Raw genomic sequence first — 22,865 nt, 5'->3', positions numbered from 1 at the left:
GGCATTTTTAAGTGTGGCTTAAGTGTCCAAATACTCTTTAGGGCCACAGTATTTTGCATGACCACTGTCTTGTGAGAATTGGCAACAATTAGTAACAATATCGAGACACCTTCCATATTTCTTTATCAATAATAAGGCAGAACATTTTACTTTTATGAAGAGACTTATTGTCTTGACACATAATTCATTCATATAATTACAAACCAGTCATTAGATTGGGCGACCACTTAACCCAAAGTCATAATATTGTCATGACCACTTTTCCCCAACAACTGTATATCAACCATATTTATACACACACACACACACACACACACACACACACACACACACACACAAACACACAAACACACAAACACACAGTACTGTGCAAAAGTTTTAGGCACTTGTGAAAAATGTTGCATAGTCAGGATGTCTTCAAAAATAATGCCATAAATAGTTTTCATTGATCACTTAATGTCATACAAAGTCCAGTAAACATAAAGAAGCTAAATCAGTATTCGGTGTGACCACCTTTGCCTTTAAAACAGCACCAATTCTCCTACTTACACCTGGACACAATTTTTCTTGTTTATTGGCAGATAGGATGTTCCAAGCTTCTTGGAGCATTTGCCACAGTTCTTCTATCTATTTCGGCTGTCTCAACTGTTTCTGTCTCTTCATGTAATCTCAGACTGACACGATGTTCAATGGGGGGCTTTGAGGGGGCCATGACATCTGTTGCAGGGCTCCCTGTTCTTCTATTCTAATCTTTTCTATTTGCAAAATTAATGTTTGTGAGTCTAACATTTATATTTCCTATTGACACACTAAAGCTGAAGATATAAATAACCATCTTAAGAAAAATGCTTCTGTGAAACACCTTATGTGCCTAAAGACTTTTGCACGGTACTGTATACATATGCACACTGGCAGCCAAAAGTTTGTAATAATGTACAGATTTTGCTGTTTTGGCAAGAAATTGGTACTTTAATTCACCAAAGTGGCATTCAACTAATGACAATGCATAGTCAGGACATTACTGATGTAAAAAACAGCACCATCACTATTTGAAAAAAGTAATTTGTGATGAAATCTAGACAGGCCCCATTCCCAGCAGCCATCACTCCAACATCTTATCCTTGAGTAATCATGATAAATTGCTAATTTGATACTAGAAAATCACTTTCCATTATATCAAACACTGCTGAAAGGTATTTGGTTCATTAAATGAAGCTTAACATTGTCTTTGTGTTTGTTTTTGAGTTGCAAAATTATGCAATCGACTGACATGTCTTAAGGTCAATATTTGATCAAATATTGCAAAAAGAAACAGCTTTCTCTAGAAACTCGTCAGTCAATCATTGTTTTGAGGAATGAGGCTATACAATGTTTGAAATGTGTTGAAAGGACAACAGGCTCTAACAAGGACAGAAAGAGATGTGGAAGGCCAGATGTACAACTAAACAAGAGGATAAGTACATCAGAGTCTCTAGTTTGAGAAATAGATGCCTCACATGTCCTCCGCTGACAGCTTCATTGAATTCTACCCGCTCAACACCAGTTTCATATACAACAGTAAAGAGAAGACTCAGATAATTGGAAAAGAGTGTTATGGATCTTAACCTCATTGAGCTTTTGTGGGATCAGCTAGACTGTAAGGTGCGTGAGAAGAGCCATCAAGACAGTTCTGAACGTTTTTTCAAATCGCAATATTAATTTTTCACGTTATTAATGTCCTGACCATACATTGTGATCAGTTGAATACCACTTTGGTGAATAAAAGTACCAATTTCTTTCCATAAGAGCAAAATCTGAACATTATTCCAAACTTTTGGCCACCAGTGTAATATATACACTCACCTAAAGGATTATTAGGAACACCATACTAATACTGTGTTTGACCCCCTTTCGCCTTCAGAACTGCCTTAATTCTATGTGGCATTGATTCAACAAGGTGCTGAAAGCATTCTTTAGAAATGTTGGCCCATATTGATAGGATAGCATCTTGCAGTTGATGGAGATTTGTGGGATGCACATCCAGGGCACGAAGCTCCCGTTCCACCACATCCCAAAGATGCTCTATTGGGTTGAGATCTGGTGACTGTGGGGGCCATTTTAGTACAGTGAACTCATTGTCATGTTCAAGAAACCAATTTGAAATGATTCGAGCTTTGTGACATGGTGCATTATTCTGCTGGAAGTAGCCATCAGAGGATGGGTACATGGTGGCCATAAAGGGATGGACACGGTCAGAAACAATGCTCAGGTAGGCCGTGGCATTTAAACGATGCCCAATTGGCACTAAGGGGCCTAAAGTGTGCCAAGAACACATCCCCCACACCATTACACCACCACCACCAGCCTGCACAGTGGTAACAAGGCATGATGGATCCATGTTCTCATTCTGTTTACGCCAAATTCTGACTCTACCATCTGAATGTCTCAACAGAAATCGAGACTCAGACCAGGCAACATTTTTCCAGTCTTCAACTGTCCAATTTTGGTGAGCTCTTGCAAATTGTAGCCTCTTTTTCCTATTTGTAGTGGAGATGAGTGGTACCGGTGGAGTCTTCTGCTGTTGTAGCCCATCCGCCTCAAGGTTGTGCGTGTTGTGGCTTCACAAATGCTTTGCTGCATACCTCGGTTGTAACGAGTGGTTATTTCAGGCAAAGTTGCTCTTCTATCAGCTTGAATCAGTCGGCCCATTCTCCTCTGACCTCTAGCATCAACAAGGCATTTTCAGCCCACAGGACTGCCGCATACTGGATGTTTTTCCTTTTCACACCATTCTTTGTAAACCCTAGAAATGGTTGTGCGTGAAAATCCCAGTAACTGAGCAGATTGTGAAATACTCAGACCGGCCCGTCTGGCAACAACAACCACGCCACGCTCAAAATTGCTTAAATCACCTTTCTTTCCCATTCTGACATTCAGTTTGGAGTTCAGGAGATTGTCTTGACCAGGACCACATCCCTAAATGCATTGAAGCAACTGCCATGTGATTGGTTGATTAGATAATTGCATTAATGAGAAATTGAACAGGTGTTCCTAATAATCCTTTAGGTGAGTGTATATATACATAAAATGTCAGAATGTAAATCTATAACAAAAAATAAATATTCAAAGTCTGAAAAGACATAATAGAAACTATGCAATGCACAAATGAGTGAAAACAAAAGGACTTCCCATTCTGAGATATATTTATACACTCTCTCAATTATCTTGCCTGATTGGTGCGCTCCAGTTATATTATTTTTGCCTTGAAGAACCGCTGCTTTAAAGGCATTGTTCAATGGCAAACGCTTGCAGTATTGCACTAATATAGTACAAAATAACACCTGAAATCAGAGTGGGACTTCCAGGAAAACATAATTTTTTCTCGATACCTTCACCTTCCATAGAAAGGCTGCATCTTCTGAGTAAATTTTTATCCATAATATGATGTCTATAATAAGTTCACAAGTTTCCTTAAGAGTTAAGAGCTCTCTTGTTTTTGTCGTTTTGCATGTTGAGTCATTGTTTATTCTATAACTTCCTCCAAAATGTCCCCAAAACATGAAGCATTTCTGCTGGGAAGCACAAGCCAGAAGAAATTTGAGCCGAAGTGCTCCTAGAGAGAAGTCTCACCAATTGTAGCAGATGACTAGTTTGACCGCAGTTGCATAATCAACAAATACATGTAAGGAACTGAACGTAAAACAAAGGCATTGTCTCAGCATGTAGAAATTGTAAAGGCTCTTCCAGACAAGAACATGGAGTAAAAGCAAAGTAAGCAGGTAGTTTGCACGGCCCTTAGATGTTTCTTTTTTAAGTTGGATTCAGGTCATAATTCACCCCAAAATCAAGAGAATGAACAAAACGTAATTTTATGCTTAAACTGAAGCCTATTTTAGGATTTTCTGCATTGTTGTGACATAATTTTCATGACATTTAGCCACCCCCCCCCAAACTGAAAAGTATTTACATCATGGTATTTGTTGTCCTTTAATATATGCTTGTATTAGTAAAATAAAGCGGTAACACTTTACAATATGGTTGCATTTGTTAACATTATTTAATTATCTTAGTTAACATGAACTCACAATTTTTATTCACTTTAAATAGTTTATTCTTTTTGGTTAATGTTAATCTCATCATATAATAATAAATGTTTTAAATTAAAAGTTGTATATGTACACATAATGCATTATGAACTAACAAACTTACAATGAACATTTGTATTTTTATATAATTAACAATAATCAAAATGACTTAATCCTGTTAAAAATATTGTTAGTTCATGATACCTAATGTATTAACTAATTTTAGCAACTAGAAACTTATTGTGAAGTGTTACCAAGAAAAAATGTATTACAGTAAAAAAAAAAAAAAAAAAACGCCCTAAACTCTAATAAGTCTAATGAGTTTCACCATTGAAAATAATGGGAATATCAGAGTAACTCCAAAGTAAAATGTACAGATGCATTAAGTAAATGAGAATTCAGTTGCTATTCAGTGGATATTGTTGAGTTGTGATTAAATCATGAAGTCTTTATTTTCTTTATGCAAAATGTAATCCCCCACCTTTTGATTTTGGAGTGAAATTGAACCCAGACAGGTTTCATCCATTTGCAGAATGTTGATGTTTTCATGGCGTTACTTCTTCAAGAAAGGCTACATGTCCGCATCTCCATCATACGCCAGAGTCAGGGGTTTCAATCTGTTATTGTTTTGTCTTCGCCGAGGTTTCTTTGGCTTTTTGCTGAGGACAAAAAATGATTTCAAAACTGTGTAATAGCTATACACATGGTAAGAATTACTAAAGAAGTAAAAATTACTTTTATAAGCCACTTACACACTGCAGCTAAATGTGAATGCCACTCCTTTCAATGCGATTAAAGGGATAGTTAACCCCAAAATAAAAACTCTGTCATCATTTACTCACCATCATGTGATTCCAAACCTCTTTGTGTATATTCCAAGGGAAGATTTGGAATATTTAGATTTTTACATGAACTATCCCATGTACAGAATAGGATATTCTGTACACACACAGTTTTGTTATGTAAGGGAGTGACAATCACAAAAAGCAACAGATTAAGAAGCATAAATGAAACACAACACCGACACCTCTAATTGTGGTTTCCTTAAAATTACCGGATGATAATATATCTTTGGTGGCTAATGTTGTTTCACATTTAGGATAAGAAATTTGCTGTAGTGGATTAACTCCCACATTTAAATATGGTTGTCACTTCCAAAATGTTAGTCTTATGTGTACTTTGTGAGTCTTAAAACATGTAGAAATACAGCATATTACATTATGAATGAATGAATGAATGAATGAATGAATAAACATTACATTTATATGGCACTTTTCTGACAACACACTCAAAGCTTTACACAGTGAACAGGGGACTCTCCTCAACCACCACCAGTGTGCAGCATCCACCTGGATGATGCTACAGCAGCCATAATGCGCCAGTACACACACCACACACCAGCTATTGGTGGAGAGGAGAGAGTAGAGTTATAGAGCCAATTAATGTATGGGGATTATTAGGAGGCCAAGATTGCAAACGGCCAGTGGGGGGAATTTGGCCATGGGTTACATCCCTACTCTTTATGAGAAGTGCCCTGGGATATTTATGACCACAGACAGTCAGGACATCAGTTTTACATCTCATCTGAAGGATGGTGCATTTTTACAGTATAGTGTCCCCGTCAATACACTGGGGCATTATGATCCACAGACCACAGGGCGAGCACCCCCTGCTGACCCCTCTAATACCTCTTCCAGCAGCAACCTTTTTTCCCCAGGAGGTCTCCCATTCAGGTACTGACCAGGCTCATCTGAAGCTAAGCAGAGCTTCAGTGGGCAACCGGTCTTGTGCTACAGGATGATGATATTCCTGCTGGCGATTACTATTTACAGTACTGTTACAAATATGACAACATGGGATGAAATGTTAAGAAATCAATGATTTTGTTTCCAATGAGAAAACAAAACAGATAATGATGGATAGAGGCATGAAATTCAGTAATGACTAACAGGTTTGTGCTTTACAATGACATCTGATAGGTGCTCAGAATAAAGCTTGACTTGTTTTTGGTATCATCATAGGGTGATTCTCAAATAAACTCTCGAAAATGTCCTTGTCCTAATTTACTTCGAAATCAAAAGAAACAAATTAAGACAATGAAGCCTATTTTTTTAGGGCCATTAATATATTTTTTTAAATTTTTACATGACAGTTACATGCATTTTATCCCGTAATTCTCATTATTATAATGTGAAAAAAGTTATTAAAAGTTATTAATATTATTTAAATTGTCACGTACTCATACATCATAGTTGTCTTTTCTTGGTATATTGCCTTTAATTTCCACTGATTCTAATTAAAAAGTTTTTACATAAATATGGTTAAAGAATTACATGTTACAGTAAAGAGAATCATCATTGAAAACAATGGGAACAGTAAAACTTTCGGATGCGTTATGGAAATGAGAATGTGTGTGTGTGTTTTGGGGCAAAGTCACAATGCATAAAATCTTAATAATGCTAAAAGTTGACTTCATTTTCTTTATGCAAAGTAGAATCTTTTTTTTTTTTATTGATTTGGGCTTAAATATGACCAGAACATTTTATGACATGTTTTGTGAGAATCACCCAGTGGCATATTATCAAAAGAAGATGTGTGTATCTTTTTAGGCAGCCTACCCAAGCAGATTGATGCAAGTTAACCAGACAGAACGTAAGGAACAGGCCGGGGGCCGAGGCAATCAGCAAGTGGGACTGTGATTTGTCAGGTTATCAGGATCCAGTTTCTCCGGCCTTTAACTGGATCTAGACTCATGACCTGGCTGCCGGCACTCAGGGCAGGTTTATGTCAGTTCATGGGCAACTTGAGCCATCCACACCACCGTACCATTGCCACAATCTGGCTTCCTCAACGAGCGGCGGATGGCACTGTAACTGCTGCTAATTATGGATCAGGCATGGATGGATGGATGTAGGTTAAAGAAAAACAGAAGCAAATGAATGGATGGAGTAAATGAGAAACAAACATGGTGATGATGAAGCACATGGGAAATAAAGGGGTGTTGTTCTTACCACGCAAGGTAAATCATTGACACTATAAACACCAGGAGCACAAATACACCAGCCGCCACACCATACACCCAAGTCTTCAGTTTACCATCTAAAGAGAGAAAAGCAGATTGTTATTTATCATGTGCGATTTTGCAGCTTACTGTAAATGGGGTTATGTCAATTTTAAAGTTAATTTTACCAGCCAAATTGTCTAATTGACTGCAAAATACATCTGGTTTTCACATGTTCCGTAACCAAACATGATGAACCATTTTGAGAATAAATGATATTTGAGAGTGCAGAAGAGGCGAACATTAAGTAAGGGATAAAGTACAATCAGGCATTTGTTATCACATAATAAACCCTGAAAGGTTGATCAGGAAGGGGTTTATTTTGCAATAACAAATTGCTGATTGTACATTCACTCCTGCTTATTACACGGCTACTAAGCAAATACACATAGAAATGGAAATAAAATATTGATTTGTGTTGAAATAATGCAATAATTTGAGAAGAAATAAACCGATGAACTGCTGAAATCCACCTCCAGTTTGTGTCAGAGTTCTGTTGGTGCTTATTTTGTTAGAATGTCCATCTGACTGCTCATTATCCAGCTTATTTCAAAGCTACTTAAATACCAAATAAATGGACATGAAACATTGATTTGAGTTTGAATTATTTTCTTAGCTTACTTGAAGAGATTGCACAGTGATAAAAGAAGCAGGAAAGATGACTCCAAAAACCCGGATAAGCAGCTTGATACATCTTAATCCCCAGATGTGCAGTTTTCACTCAGATATATCAGACCGCTAGATGGCGCCATTGACAAATCAGAATCGAGTATTCCAGAGTGCCGTGTAATAATAGTGAACAACAACTTAAATTTGGGTCTGTTCCTCACACAAAGCTATATTATGGCTTCAGAAGAGTTGGACTATAGTACATGAGTCATACAGATTACTTTTATTATAATTTGATGGTGTTTTTCAGTATGTTTGGACAGTCTCAGTCACTATGATCTGTCTTTGTATGGAAAAGAGCTGAATGAGTTTTTAGCAAATGAGAATATGTAACAGCATCCGTGTTTAGAACATCATGAGGGAGTAAACTGAATACAAATTTTTAATGAACTATTTCTGTAATTACAGGTTTAAGGTTTCATGTTTTTTGTCTTTTTGGCCTTTGCCCTTTTCGTATTTGCTGTTCATGCAAAAACTTGTCTGCACTCAGTAATTTGCTTCTCAGAGTACTAGACTACTTTTAGTTTACAAAAAGACTTTGAAATCTACAATTTCCAGTGAGAGTACTTAAAAAATGCAAGATATTGTAATCAGGCTTTTTGTGTTTTCAATACGTTTTTCGAGGTTTCATTTCAAAGAAAAAGGAAAAAGTTTGAATAAAGTGCAGTTTGAGAAATATTTCACATAAGTGATTAATCGTAAAGCCATTTCTTTAAAATAACAAAAGAATGTGTTCCCTACTGCTATTAATGCACAAGTTAGTACCTCCAAGACATTAAAGGGATAGATCACCCAAAAATGAAAATTCTCCATTATTTCTCACCCTCATGCCATCCCAGATGTGTATGACTTTCTTCAGCAGAACACAAAATGAAGATTTTTAAAAAAAGAATATCTCAGCTCTGTTGGTCCATACAATGCAAGTAAATGGTGACCAGACATTTGTAGCTCCAAAAATCACATAAAGAAAATATAAAAGTAATCCATAAGACACCAGTGGTTAAATCCATGTCTTTAAAAGCAATTTGATAGGTCTGGGTGAGAAACAGAACAATATTTAAGTAATTTTTTAATTTTACTTTCACTTGAACATACTGGTGTGGTACTGACATTCACTTTAACATTCAGCCACCTACTGGTAGGGGCTGGTCAAAGGTGGAGATTTATAGTGAAAAAGGACTTAAATATTGATTTGTTTCTCACCCACACCTATCATATTGCTTTTAAATGTATTTAAACACTGGTGTCTGAGATATTATTCTAAAAATCTTCATTTATGTTTTGCAGATGAACGAAAGTCACACATCTGGGATGGCATTAGGGTGAGTAAATGATGAGAGAATTTTCCTTTTTGGGGTGAACAATCCCTTTAAAACTCCAACGACAAATTGAAAATCACAAAACTACATAACCAATAAATAACCAATAACTAGATGGAGCTGTTCATTTGATGTAAAAGAGAAACAGGCTCTTTTTAATGGAATCTAATAGCAAGAATTGCATTACAAATGTAAAATGAAACATTTACCGGGTCCAAAAGGTTGCAAGTACCATGTGCGGCCCACTCTGCCTGGCTGTGTGGTGGTGGGCAGGGTGGGGTTGATGGCCAGGCTGGTCTTGACGTCAGCTTTCTTGTCTCCTGCTGTAGGGATCTCCAGCACAGGGATTGGTGTACACTGTTCCAACTTCCCCTCTACAGTCAGCACCTCAGTGTAGCCTTCCTCACACATACATAAACCATCCTGCAGGGAGCAGCAAAGCCACACAAATAAGCTCTCTGCTTCCACACGTCTCCATTCACATGTCTTTTCAGCACACTAAAATCATTGCACTTCACTGTTGATGGGAGAGAACATGTTTATGTGTACCAGGACATTCAAGTCCTCCTACTACATTCCAACTTATGAAGTCAGAAATCATAATTATGACGCATATTCACCAAAGTTGATTGGAAACTTTTTTTTATGCAACAAATTTAGTAGCAAAGGATGTGAATTAGGTTTTCTAACTGTTGCATTATCAATGTAATTTATTATTACAGTGCTGCGGCTTTGTCGCACAGTCTGCTGCCTCATAAATGGTGAAATGTGTCATATTTTCTGGCAAGCTTAATCAGTATTCTTCAACAAAATGATTACAAAATAAATTGTACAACATTCATGATTAAAGCTGAATTAAGATCAATACCAATTGACTTCCTCGATGATCCTTAAAATGATATGCACTGAATTGGAAGGTCAGGGCTCCATTGGAAAGTGAGTTTCCCACTGATAATTATGGTATTTTGCTGACGTTTATGTGCATTCGGCTAATAAATACAATCATTCTGACATGACTTCAAGTCAGCGTTACTACCGCATCATAAGACAAGCATTCTTTCAGTTTGACTTTAACTACTGTATGTATCATGCTGCAGTTTCTAATAAAGTTGTTGACACTTGCGTTCAGACTGACACTCTCAATCTGTTTTATTTACTCGCTAAAGCCAATTTGTACTTATTTGGTGCTTGTCGAGTGTTTAGACCCTAAATCAATAAAGCAACAATTCAGGGTTGGGTTGAACAAATGTGATAATTTAAGACTGAATCTTTGAACATACATATATTGGTCAACAACTAATGTATCCTCCTATACGTCTATGGAGATTACGGCTCTGCAACTTGCTGTTACAAGCTTCATTACGATAACTGCAGTTAAAGCGAGAGTTGCAGATACCTTGCACTCTCAGAATTATAGTATTCCCACAATCCTCTTGTGTCTTACCTCCGAGCAGAACGACTGTGGCTTGTCACAAGGTGGATCACATGAGGGATCTAACCCTGGTGGCAGGGCTGGAGGGCATCCCTCTTCAAGAAAAAAGCACAAGCTTTTGACAATAATTCCAAAATGTTGTTTGCATTAGCATAATTGGCATTGAAAATGTTGTTATACTATTGCTATATTTATGTGCTATATTTATATGCTATGTTTTACACACTGACCAAATTAATTAGGTACACCTCTGCACCTAAATAGTCATATGGCTATCTAATCAGCCATGTGGCAGCAGTGAAATGCATAAAATCATGCAGATACGGGTCAGGAGCTTCAGTTAATGTTCACACCAACCATCAGAATGGGGGAAAAATGCGATCTCAGTGATTTCGACCTTGGCATGATTGTTGATGCCAGACGAACTGGTTTGAGTATTTCTGTAACTGCTTATATCCTGGGATTCAAGCACAACAGTCTCTAGAGTTTACGTTTACATTTATACATTTGGCAGACGCTTTTATCCAAAGCGACTTACAGTGCACTTATTACAGGGACAATCCCCCCGGAGCAACCTGGATTAAGTGTCTTGCTCATGGACACAATGGTGGTGGTTGTGGGGATCGAACCAGTGACCTTCTTATTACCAGTTATGTGCTTTAGTCCACTACGCCACCACCACTCCAGAGTTTACTCAGAATGGTGCCAAAAACAAAAAACATCCAGTGAGCGTTAGTTTTGCAGATGGAAACGCCATGTTGCATCTCAGAATGCACAACATATCGAAACTTATGGCAGATAGGCTACAAGAGTAGAAGACCATGTCGGATTCCACTTCTGTCAGCCAAGAACTGAAAGCTGACAGTGGTGTTCTACTGTCGTAGCCCAACCGCCGACAATTTGTGCATTCTGAGATGCTATTCAGCTCAGTACAATTGTACAGAAGGTTTATCTGAGTTACTGCAGCCTTTCTGTCAGCTCAAACCAGTCTGGCAATCTGTTGACCTCTCACACCAAAAAGGTGCTTCTGTCCACAGAACTGCTGGACACTAGATGTTTTGGCACCATTCTCTATATACTCCAGAGACTCTTGTGCGTGAAAATCCCAGGAGATCTGCAGTTACAAAAATACTCAAACCAGCCTGTCTGACACCAACAATCATGCCACAGTCAAAATCACTGAGATAACATATTTTCCCCACTCTGATGGATGATGTGAACATTAACTGAAGCTCCTGACCTGTATCTGCTGATTTTATTCATTGCATTTCTGCCACACGATTGGCTGATTAGATAATTGCATGAATAAGTAGGTGTACAGGTCTACCTAATAATGTGGTCACTGAGTGAATATCCGATTTTATTAGCAATGGTTTTACAAACAGTTTGCAATTCTAAACATTTCAAACAGTAGTATAATACATCATCATCATCATCAAATGACCTCACTACCTTGCATGTGAGTTGTGCCTAGTTATCATCTTTGAAATAGAAATGGTTGTTTTCCATTTTTAATCAGTCTTACATTTAGGCAGTCCAATCAAATAATGAGTCTAAATAGAATATGGCATTCGTTCTTTATAAAAATCAAATGGAAGGTCAAGTCAAGCATATTGCATTGTTGTATTCAGTATTTCATTCAGTGTGCTTAGTTGTATACTGCATATTATAGCAAGTGTAGTACTGTAGGTCATTAAGTAATTGTATACCTACTATATAGTGAAGGAATAGTAAGAGTAGCACATCAGTATGCTATTCCGAACCTAACCTCTGTCTTTTCAAAGGAGATGGGATGTTCGTTTGTTCATACATGTACAACTAGGATTTTCATAATTTGACTTATGGAGACAGATGTCAGGTAGTGTGATTCAATACCTGTTACGTTTATTCCATCAGAACGTTCACACCAGATCAGCTGAGGACCGCCCATCCACCTGTACTCATAACACTCTCCATCTACAAGAATGAAGAGTAAATTAATATACTGACAGTGGTTAATCTGTGGTCAAACCATTATTCACATGTCTTTTTTGGGGCTTTTATTGCCCACAAGTTATGTAATGCTCTGCCTCTTGTCATAAGAGATGCTCCCACATTGAACTGTTTACAGAAATTATTAAAAACTCATCTTTTTAAAATGCTTTTTATAGATAAGAAATGACCCTGACATACTCAACCAAGAATCTATTTATTTATTTGTTTGCTTATTTGTCTCATGCTTGTAATGGCTGTAGGGCCTTCCCAATCAAAATGGCAGCGGAAACAGCATGGCCTTTTGTTCTATGATCAAAGGTGAGACATTGAACTCAGTTTCCCAGGGTCCTTCACAGTTTCACAGCTGGATGTGAAGTCCCGCCCATGGACCCGATCTCAAACGCCATTGGTCAAAAAGCAGCCTATGACCGATGACGTCATCTTGTCAACAAAACTAGTGGGAAGAGGTGAATTTCATCCTCTCTGCACCCAGCTTCTAACCCAGCGGTTTAAAAATAGACATGCATCTACACATTTTCCCTCCTTCTGGACAGAGAGACCACATTTTTCTAACCTCACCATTTGGCCACGGTGGAGTAAGATTAATTTATCTTTGTTCCAGTCTAGTAGTATACTTATTACAACCGGTTCATTCATTTTCACTGCAAGACAACAGTGAATTTAGAAAATGGAAAGGTGACCAGCTACCCTTCTTACTTGTTTTCTATCAACGTTGACCATCGCCTGCATTTCTCTCTGTCACCGGATTGAGGAACAAAGCAGAGATGCGTCTTTTCACCAACGAGCGTAAGACAAAGGACCGATTCCAGATCGTTTTCTCCTGAACGCTCAACGCAACAGGAATTCAAATGGCCAACTCTGCAGAAATTACTCAGGATTTCCCAAGTAAGGCTTGAAATCTGGGCAGATTTAATTTAGAAACTGTGACTTTTCTTGTACAACTAAATTGTATATTTGATGCTGAATGTTTGATGTTTTGAGGATAATCTTGTATGTTTAACTCCGATCGCTGTTGTGCTGTTTTGATTTGTGAGATCGTCAAATTTGGGTGAAATGTTGTTTACTGAGTGATCTGAGCTAGTGATTCAGTCCAGCTGTTACCAGCGGTTATCCTCAGTTAAATTGCATGCACCCCTGTTTGTTCGCTCTCTCTCTCACTGAAATCCACGGAGTGAGCAGCACCGCGGTTTATGTCCGAGGCTGGTGTTTCAAATTTTCCAGCCTGTTTCGTCAGTTCCTTTGTGTGCATGCTCATTTCCACCTCCACGTTGTAGTAGCTCCATTGCTCTGGATCTGATCCAGCCATTTTCCTTTTCTCCCTTCCCTCCAAATTCAAATGATCGTTGGCTCCGCCTTTTCGATATAGTCCTCCATTTTGAACCTAGTTCTCCATGCTGGATCTGATCCTTCATTTTGAATTTAGTTTCCATTTTCAATCCAGTTTGCCATTTTGAATTTAGTTTCCATTTTCAATCCAGCTTGCCATTTTGAACCTAGTTCTCCATGTTGAAACGGATCCTCCATTTTGAAACTAGTTCTCCATGTGGAGTTTAATCCAACATTTTGTTTTCTTTGTTACCGATTCTAGACACACCCCCACATACATACATACATAAATACACTAGCATACAGCTCCACTATTTAGTTCGGATTTTCATGTTATGTTTTTGTGTTATATTCATATAGTATTGGCGGAGTTCATTGCTGTTTGATTATAATAAATATTGTTATATTATAATAAGAAGTACTCCTAGTTGTTTGTTTGAATATTGTGTTGAAGCCAGCCTCTGCCACGTCAAGAACTCCCCTATTACTTCAGTGTATTATTATTTTGTTGCTGTTAGAAATCAACTGTAACCAGATTACTGTTGGATTCGTATGGCAATAGTTTGACTAGTTTCTCCCCTTTTTGATTATTTTGATTAAAAATCAAGATACTCAACCTTCAGGGTAGATTTTTATGAGACTCGATCAGTCACTTACTATCATTTTTCTCTTCTCAAAGAGTGGTGCCCTGAGGATAGAATTTAATGAATTAAATTATATTATTTAATTGAATTAGTCATTCATAATTGATAATTATTAATTATTAATCGTTTCTGATAGTAAAATTGATCTAAACAACCAGTAGCACCCTACATGGCTCTTTTACTATATTAATTCTGTTATTCAGGGTTTATTGCTTGGGACCCTGCTCTTCTCCATAAACATGACATCACTGGGATCTGTCATTCAGGCACATAGTCCTTCCTATTATTGTTATTCCGATGACACACAACTCAATTCAAGCCTAACGATCGTATAGTAGCTGCATGATCTCAGCCTGCCTGTTAGGCCTGTTGTGCTGGATGAAAAAACACCACCTTCAACTCAACCTAGCAAAGACGGAACTACGTTCCAGCGAGCCCAGCAGTTCATAATAACTTTACCATTAAACTAGACTTGTCAACAATTACACAATCCAGGACAGCCAGAAATCTTTGGGTTGTGTTTGATGATCAGTTGAACTTGCAGACGTGCAGATTTGCTCTGTACAACATTAGGAAGATCAGACCCTTCCAATCTGAGCATGCTACACAACTCCTTGTCCAAGCATATCGAGACTGAACTACTGCAAAGCTTTTATAGGAGAACTTTCTGCATGTTCAGTCAAACCTCTGAAATTGATCCAGAACATGGCAGCATGTTTGGTTTTCAACGTGCCCAAGAGAGTGCATATCACACCTCTCTTCATCAAACTGCACAGGCTGCCAATGGTTGCTTGTGTCAAGTTAAAGGCATTGATGCTCGCTTATCACGACTCTACAAACTGTCTATGAACACACACTTCCTTTGACCTCTGTGTACCCACTAAGCACACACAGACTTGTTCCTCACCTCCTGCCACTGCACCCACTGCTAGGATTCTAATACTTTGCCAGCACAGTTCATGATGACATTTGTTTTTAATTAATCCTTTGAACTGTTCTTCTGAAATTGGTCTCTTTCTCATTCTTGAATAACCTAGCCAAACATAGACGCAGCAGAGGAATCTACTCTTCGCTCCACTCTGTCACTGCAAGGAGCTCTGCTAGGGCATCAACAAGGCCAAATCTCTGCTTCAAATCGGGCATTGGAGATGATGGCATTGCAGCTTGCTGAACTCACCACGGTGGTCCAACAACTCCGCCATTCTCCCGATCCCAGTCCCTCTCCTGAAACACCCCCATTGACCTCGATGGTTCACCACGCCTCTTGGTGCCCAGTGGCTCGCATCCTCTTTCCATTTCCGTTCTCAGGTGTGGCGGGTTCCGTTAGTGCCTTTCTGTATCAATGTTGAATGTTCTTCACCCTACAGTCCTCTGCGATTGCCTCTGACACAATGAAAGACGAGTGAAAGTCGCGCTCTTCTCCGGAAGGGCTGGTGAATGGGGAACTGCCATGTGGGACAACAGACATCTGTGCTGCACCACGTATGAAGCTTTCTCCACTGAACTCCGCCGAGTGTTTGATCGTGCAGCTGTAGGGAGGTTTGGGAGGATCTGACTATGCGCTGACTATGCGATTGAGTTTCGCACCCTGGCCGCTTCCTGCGAGTGGAACACAGGAGTGGGCAGACCTAGCTTTGTCGTTGATGTGTCCGGTGCGTGCTTTACGCATCTATTTGGACCTCCCCGAAGTGAACACTTATGGCCCCCAGCTGAACGATTTCCATTCTTTTTGGGGAGAAAAAAAGAGAAGAGGCCATGTCTGGGTCAGCCTGTGCCCATTTTTTGGGCAGTCGACTTGTCCCTGAGGTGCGGGGGACTGTAGAACGCTCATAGGTGCATTGGGGAGGTTACGTGTTAGCCAGGTGCGCTAGCTACTAGGCACACAACAGCTTGCCCGTCTCGCACCGCCAGTCCACGTAACACAGTTCAGCTAGTCATGGCATTTCATATAGGCACCCCTATTGTCACAAAATCGACACAACGTCGAGTAAGTGACAGATAGGGAATGTCTTGGTTACTTTTGTAACCTCTGCTCCTTGATGGAGGGAATGAGACATTGTGTCCCTCCTGTCACAACACTGAACTACCCGCTGAAATGGCTGGGACCTTGTCTCGGCTCCTCAGCACAAAACCTGAATGAGTGGTTGCGAGCCAACACCTCTTATACCTGTAGGTCTGGGAGAGTTTCATAGATCAGAGGTGTTTGGGGCTCCCAAGGGCGACCCCTAATGTCACTAAATTGACACAACTTATCGTTCCCTCCATCAGAGAACGTAGGTTATGAAAGTAACCAAGACGATATGCTAAATCAGGTGATTTGAAAGGTATTCATTCCGAAAATCATCCATACTTAATACATTCAAACAATTGGTTGATGTGTCTATATGCAAATGAGAGAGTAGAAGAGCGTTTCTCACTGGTGCAGGGCCGGGACTGCCACTCCTGATCGGGGCACTGAGCGATGTTCTCTGGTTCCTGGGCGAAGATGGCACGCGAGCGGACCTGCACAGGACTGAAGTCCAAACGCTGGCCCTTCACACACACACTCTGACATGAGCTCCAATCGGACCACTCCATCAGATAACAGTCACCTGAGCGGAGGAACAGAAGAGCCGTTCATGTGACAGCTGCCCACTTATCAACTCACAACACCTTGATAATGGCAGGGGGTATTAAAGTATTCCATAATTAGACTTTTGACTGACCACTGGTCCAAGCTAGACACAGTGCAATGGTGTAAAAAAAATGCAGACGTGCTTTTAAAAGTTTATTTATTTTATTATGTAACATGTTCCTGTGCGAAATGCACAAAAAACAGCAAGACACAGTGCAAATGTCACTTTTTATGGAAAGTAATTTCTTAAAAAAAAAAAGCTAGACTCCACGCATCAAATGGAACATTATGCAGGTTGCATTATGCTCATTATGCTCGAGATGCATTTTGGAAATATCTTTATAAATTGACACCACAGCTTAATAAATATGGTACCCATGTGTGAAATGCTGGCGTAAGGGTCCCTTTTCATAGAAAGTAATGAGTTAGGGGTTGTTCAAACCAAATGTGTTATGTAAAAAAAAAGCTGGAACAGAAAGCAGGTGTCTCAAGAAATTTTTTCATAAGTTCTCTTAAATTATCATGGCAATTGAAACACCTAGCACCTGCGTGAGACGCTGAAAAACTGAGAGGCTACAAGGAAGACTCAGCTTAAGGAATGAAACACGAGGTGTCCCGAGACACGTTTTTTTAAAGGTAGAAGATCTTTTAACTTGGCACGTATCTTAGAAATGCAACAGTCCTGGAGAAACACTGAACAATCAGCAAAGCAAACAATCAAAGACGTCCGTTTAGCACGTTTATGTAGAAAAACGATTAAAAAAAGTGCAAATGCAGGGTAAGTGCTCGGTGTGAATGGCTTTAAGTTAATTTTGCATTACTTTTTTCAATGTCAGCTGGCTAAAGTTCTATCTGTTCCAGATCAGAAGTGCTATTTTACACTTCCAGGTGTTTTTCGAAATAGCATTTTCATTTATTTTATTTTTTTTGTGGATGGGAATTTTTCTGGCTGACATTATTTACATGCAATGAAAAGTAATATAGTATCCCAAAAGTAATCTGATTACATAACACATTACCAGGGCAGGGTAAGGTGCAGGTCTCCTCCAGAACAATGTTTTTATCGTCATCAACAGCCAGTTCCAGTCCAGCACAGAGTTCCTCCTCTACAATGCTGCTCTGCCCATTGCTGGAGCCATCAGATACAAAGCAGGACAGGTTGCGGAAACGCAGGCCCACCCCGCACACCACCTCCTTCAACACACACACACACAGATTTGAGATTTGTGCCACTAAGCAATCATAAACACTTCCTAAATCCCAAGATCAAAAGGAGGATTGAGATGTGAGATCAGAGAGAATAGGAGAATAGAAGACGAAGACAAAGGAGAAAATGAAAAACAAGGCATTGGAAAAGCAAGTTAACAGGGAGTTACCATATTCAGTGTGGATGCTGTTGAGTGATTGAGGTGTTTAGCTTCAAGTATTGAACTGCTCAATACAATTCAATAAATATTAAAATGTTTGAATCTAATGAGCCACCTTGGAGCTCAGCAAAAAAAAAAAAAAAAAAAAAGGCTGAAGAATACCTCTGCCATTTTCAACTTTTACAATACTTTCATTGAGCTTTGAGATGAGGAGGAGGGCGTGGCCGGGCCGAGTGGATTCACGCCCGACGCTGAGTTGTCCAATCAGCGGGAGAGAGATAAAAGTAGGAGCAGGGGATGCCAGAGAGAGAGAGAGAGATGCCATTGAACCACTCCTCTCCTCGGTGTCGCGATCCTCCGTCAGTTGTGAGGGCTATCTGACAGCACGTCTTCCTCCAGTCCTGGGTTTCGCGGACTTCCAGCAAGCAGAGGTGTCATTGCCGTCCGCCAGGGGATGGAGGAGCTGTTGCCGTCCACCAGGAGGTGCTCTCTCTCTCCCTCTGTCTCTCCCACTTTCTTTCTCTCTCCCCAACCCTTCCCTCGTCCTACTCAGGCACCCAGAGCAGGAAAGACCAGCCAGTGACGGAATGGCCAAAAAGGCAACTCCTCCCCTCCGGTAAGGGAGTAAGTCAGACCGGAGGTTTTCCCAGCCTAAATCGGGTGATGGGGGTATGTGACGAGGAGGAGGGTGTAGAGAGAGGGAGAGAGAGAGAGAGAGAGAGAGAGAGAGAGAGACAGACAGATGCAGCAGTATTTTGTCTGTGCATGTGTTCTGTTTCAGTTCAGTGTTTTATGTTGAATTAAAGTCTTATTTATTGTTAATCTGGTTCCTGCTTCCTCCTTTTGAGAGGATTGTCTGCCTCAAGCTTTTTTTTTTTATACATTTTGCGGCTTGATAGCTTCAAAGTGAACTCCTTACTTTCATTATATATATATATATATATATAAAATAAATCGAATTTTGTGTTCAACGGAAGAAAGTAATACAAGTTTGGAATGACATGGGGTAAATAAATAATGACAACTGTCCTGTTAACTGTCACACTCAACATCAGTTGTATGCAAAAGAGCTGCCTGGACATTATGTAAAAATCTCTTTTTGTGTTCCATGTAAGTCAGAAAGGTTCTGACTGACATGAGTAAATTAATGAATGTTCATTTGTAGATGAACTCTTCCTTTATCACCATAGAAAATGAGAAAACCCAATAGAAACAGAGGAAATGAGAGAGAGAGAGAGAGAGAGAGAGAGAGAGACCTCCACGCGGCACTCTGACCAGGGACCGTACTGCCATTTGTAACAGGGTCGCACAGGGCATGGCTTCCACTGCTCCATCTGGAACGGACATGGCCTCCCATCTCCCTGAGTTGCCTGTACCACCGTCCGTATCCGCCACATCTTCCCTAGAGAATAATGACACATGATACAGAGAAAAATGCATTTGAGGCAGAGTTCCAGTAAGAACAAGGTAATTTAAGAAACATCAATATAAATCAGACTAATAATAACCTTATAAATGGCTGATGCTATTCTTTAATCAATAATTTACAGTGTGATTATCTGGCTGTAAATATTAAATCTTAAATGCTTCTCTGATTTATGCAACAAACATTTTCTATTCAAACAATATCTTCTCATAAAATCAGTGTGTATGTATTTCAAAATTGCCCCAAAAAGTTAGCTTTCTCTGACAAAACCTCCTTTTGGGGTCCTCCTCATAAGTAAAAGGTCTCAAAAAGAGCATTTTTAACAAATGAAATATGTTAGAGCTGAAAATAGTTGGGTGTTTCTTCAACCTCAGGCACTTTTAGCACTGTGTACTGCTAGAAAGTAAAGTCTCGTTAAAATACTTTTCACAGTCTCAATATATTTCATAAATCTGTCTACTAACAATGTCTGACAGTGTATGTTCATGCATCAAAGGAGATTTATGTCATTTTATTTTAGTCTGAATGTCACGAAAACTCCAAACACAGTGTCATTTCCAGCACATCTCAAATTCTGTAATGTGTTTATAGAATTCTGTGCAGGAAATTATGCTGATGGAAATTACATTTTTAAAGATTGTTTCAAATAAATTGGCCAACTCCTTTATCTAGCTGAGGCTAATTTCATGGCTAACATAATATCCTAAATACACACTATTATTAAAAATGTTTCACTCGTTTAGCAAACTTTGGCAAAATGACAGCTTGACTGGAAATGATGCCCAATAAAAAATATTCTGCACAGTCATATTAACATTGAATTTTCTTTAAAAATCAACTGTCTCATATTTCATCTCAAGCATGCTCTTCGCTGACACTTCTGTCCACTTGGTGAACAAGTACACTAACTTTTAAAAACATTATTGGGGCAAAATTGTCTGGGGGGGATTAGCATAGTTTTAAAAATGTAATAATTAGTATTTTCATAAGTCTAGGTCAAGGCTAATACAGTCAAATCTATGTATAAAAGACATTTAAAATGTAACACAAATAAATTAAGGCATTTTTATCGTGACCATTATATAAAATTTTATTTATTTTTTGTATTTTGTATTTTTTTTAAATCAACCCCTGGGACATGAAATTGCCTGAAGTTTAAGGAACACCCAGTTGTTTCCCTTTAGAACACAAGGACAAGAAAAACATATATTCACTATAGAGATGTGAATATCCATTGAGAATAATGGTAATTCAAATAATACTTAAATTGAAAACATCTGGACAGATGGTAATGTAAATTAGGGGGGAAATGTGCATTATAACCATGAAAATAATGCCAAAAAAAATCTCAAAATAGGCTCCATTTCTCAGTTTTTATTTCATATGTTTGTGAAATGTACCCGTATTGAGCTCTATATGTGTTTGTAGGTTTGTCTTTGTGCATGACGTGCATCTACAGTTAATCTTATACAGCATAAGTGGTATCTTAAGAGAATAAATGAAATATTATTATTAGTACTTATGATTTGTAGGTACGACTTGTGTCTGTTGTCATTTTATAGCATTTTACTCTCCTGAGCACTCCAATATAATTACAGCTCTAATAATATTGGAGTGCTCACAAATCTTACAGCTCAACTACACACACATGTTTACTCTATACATTTTTTTTTTGGCTTTTATTTATAGAAAAGTGGAGTGAAGGTTACTTTACCACATTTCTGTCTGGTTTTAAAGTAGTACAGACTAACCCAAACACTAACCTTACCCCCTAAAAAAACTTTTTTTGCATTTATTAGAATAAAACAACAACAACAACAACAATTACCTGATGAATCCTTTTTACAGGTTTCCAACAGTTATGGAAAAATCAGGAAAATATCTTATATACAGTCTATTGTAATACTATGCTTTTGTTTACATTTAAATCAGTATAAAGGCGGTACAAATTAATTTTTTGTGAGATTCACCCACACACATCATCTTGCAGTTTCTAGCTCAAGCCAAGACTGTGTTAGATAACCTGCTAGCTCATCCCACATGTGTTTAGCATAACACGGCACACAATACACCATCTCACTCTCTCTCCCATGTTCCTCTCTTCTACCTTATCTTGGAAGTGCTTGGCAGTCAGACTGTCAGTGTCTGTCTAGGGCTGGTTTGTTATTCCTTGAGCAGTACTGTTTCAGTCAGTACATTATTTCATCTCATATTTCAGAGTTCTCCTTTGCTATATCTTTTCACATACTGTATACTGTATATAAATATATCTTGGCACATACATTATTTAGAGCAATGATGATACCTTGAACCAAATATTGCACATGCCTGAATATAAATAATCACTTAAATGACTTATTTACCCAAAAATGAAAATGCTGTTATCATGAACTCAGTCTCATAATATTCAAACTTGCATGAAACACAAATGAGAATTTAGGCAGAACATCCAAGCTGCTCTTTTCCATTCAATGAAAGTGTATGGTGATCTACACTGCCAAGCTCCAAACATTGACAAAAAAAAGCACCATAAAACTTGAGGCCTATATTTTAAGTATACAACAGCTTTGTGTCAAGAACAGACTGAAATTTAAGACGCTATTCACTGAAAACGTTCCCCTATGCCACAGCTCTCAAATCTAATTTGCGGTTGTGTATCCTCATACTTTTCACACCGCAGTTGGTCATGTGATACACAAGAACCATTAGGCTTCAAAAAAATTAAATCTACTCAAGCCTAATGGGGACAATTTTTTAATTGAACACACACACTAATTAGATTTATACGCTTTGGCAGAATAGAGTGAAATATAGTGTATGAGTTGTATGGACTATTTTCATCATTGTTTTATTGTGCTTTTGTCCTTTTTGAAGCTTGGCAATGTAAATTAATATCCACTTTCGCTGTATGGAAGAGGGCAGCTCGGACATTCTGCCTAAAATTTTGT

General features: G+C 38.7%; 1 protein-coding gene across 1 annotated transcript in view; it reads right to left on the bottom strand.

Annotated features, from left to right (window-relative positions):
* Positions 1–6,846: 6,846 nt before the first annotated feature.
* Positions 6,847–22,865, bottom strand: part of LOC127657782 (thrombospondin type-1 domain-containing protein 7A-like) — a 151,341-nt gene continuing 135,322 nt past the window's right edge. The window contains exons 23-30 of the mRNA XM_052146684.1: positions 19,748–19,893; positions 18,144–18,318; positions 16,928–17,101; positions 12,421–12,501; positions 10,558–10,640; positions 9,323–9,536; positions 7,076–7,163; positions 6,847–6,940 (exon numbers count right to left, since the gene is read on the bottom strand). Coding sequence (XP_052002644.1) covers positions 6,847–6,940; positions 7,076–7,163; positions 9,323–9,536; positions 10,558–10,640; positions 12,421–12,501; positions 16,928–17,101; positions 18,144–18,318; positions 19,748–19,893 — 1,055 coding nt within the window. The remainder of the gene's footprint in view (positions 6,941–7,075; positions 7,164–9,322; positions 9,537–10,557; positions 10,641–12,420; positions 12,502–16,927; positions 17,102–18,143; positions 18,319–19,747; positions 19,894–22,865) is intronic.

This window comes from Xyrauchen texanus, chromosome 17 (assembly GCF_025860055.1).
Source record: "Xyrauchen texanus isolate HMW12.3.18 chromosome 17, RBS_HiC_50CHRs, whole genome shotgun sequence".
Classification (NCBI taxonomy): Eukaryota; Metazoa; Chordata; class Actinopteri; order Cypriniformes; family Catostomidae; genus Xyrauchen; species Xyrauchen texanus.
The sequence above is the reverse complement of the archived record's forward strand: the minus strand, read 5'-3'. Positions and strand labels throughout refer to the sequence as shown.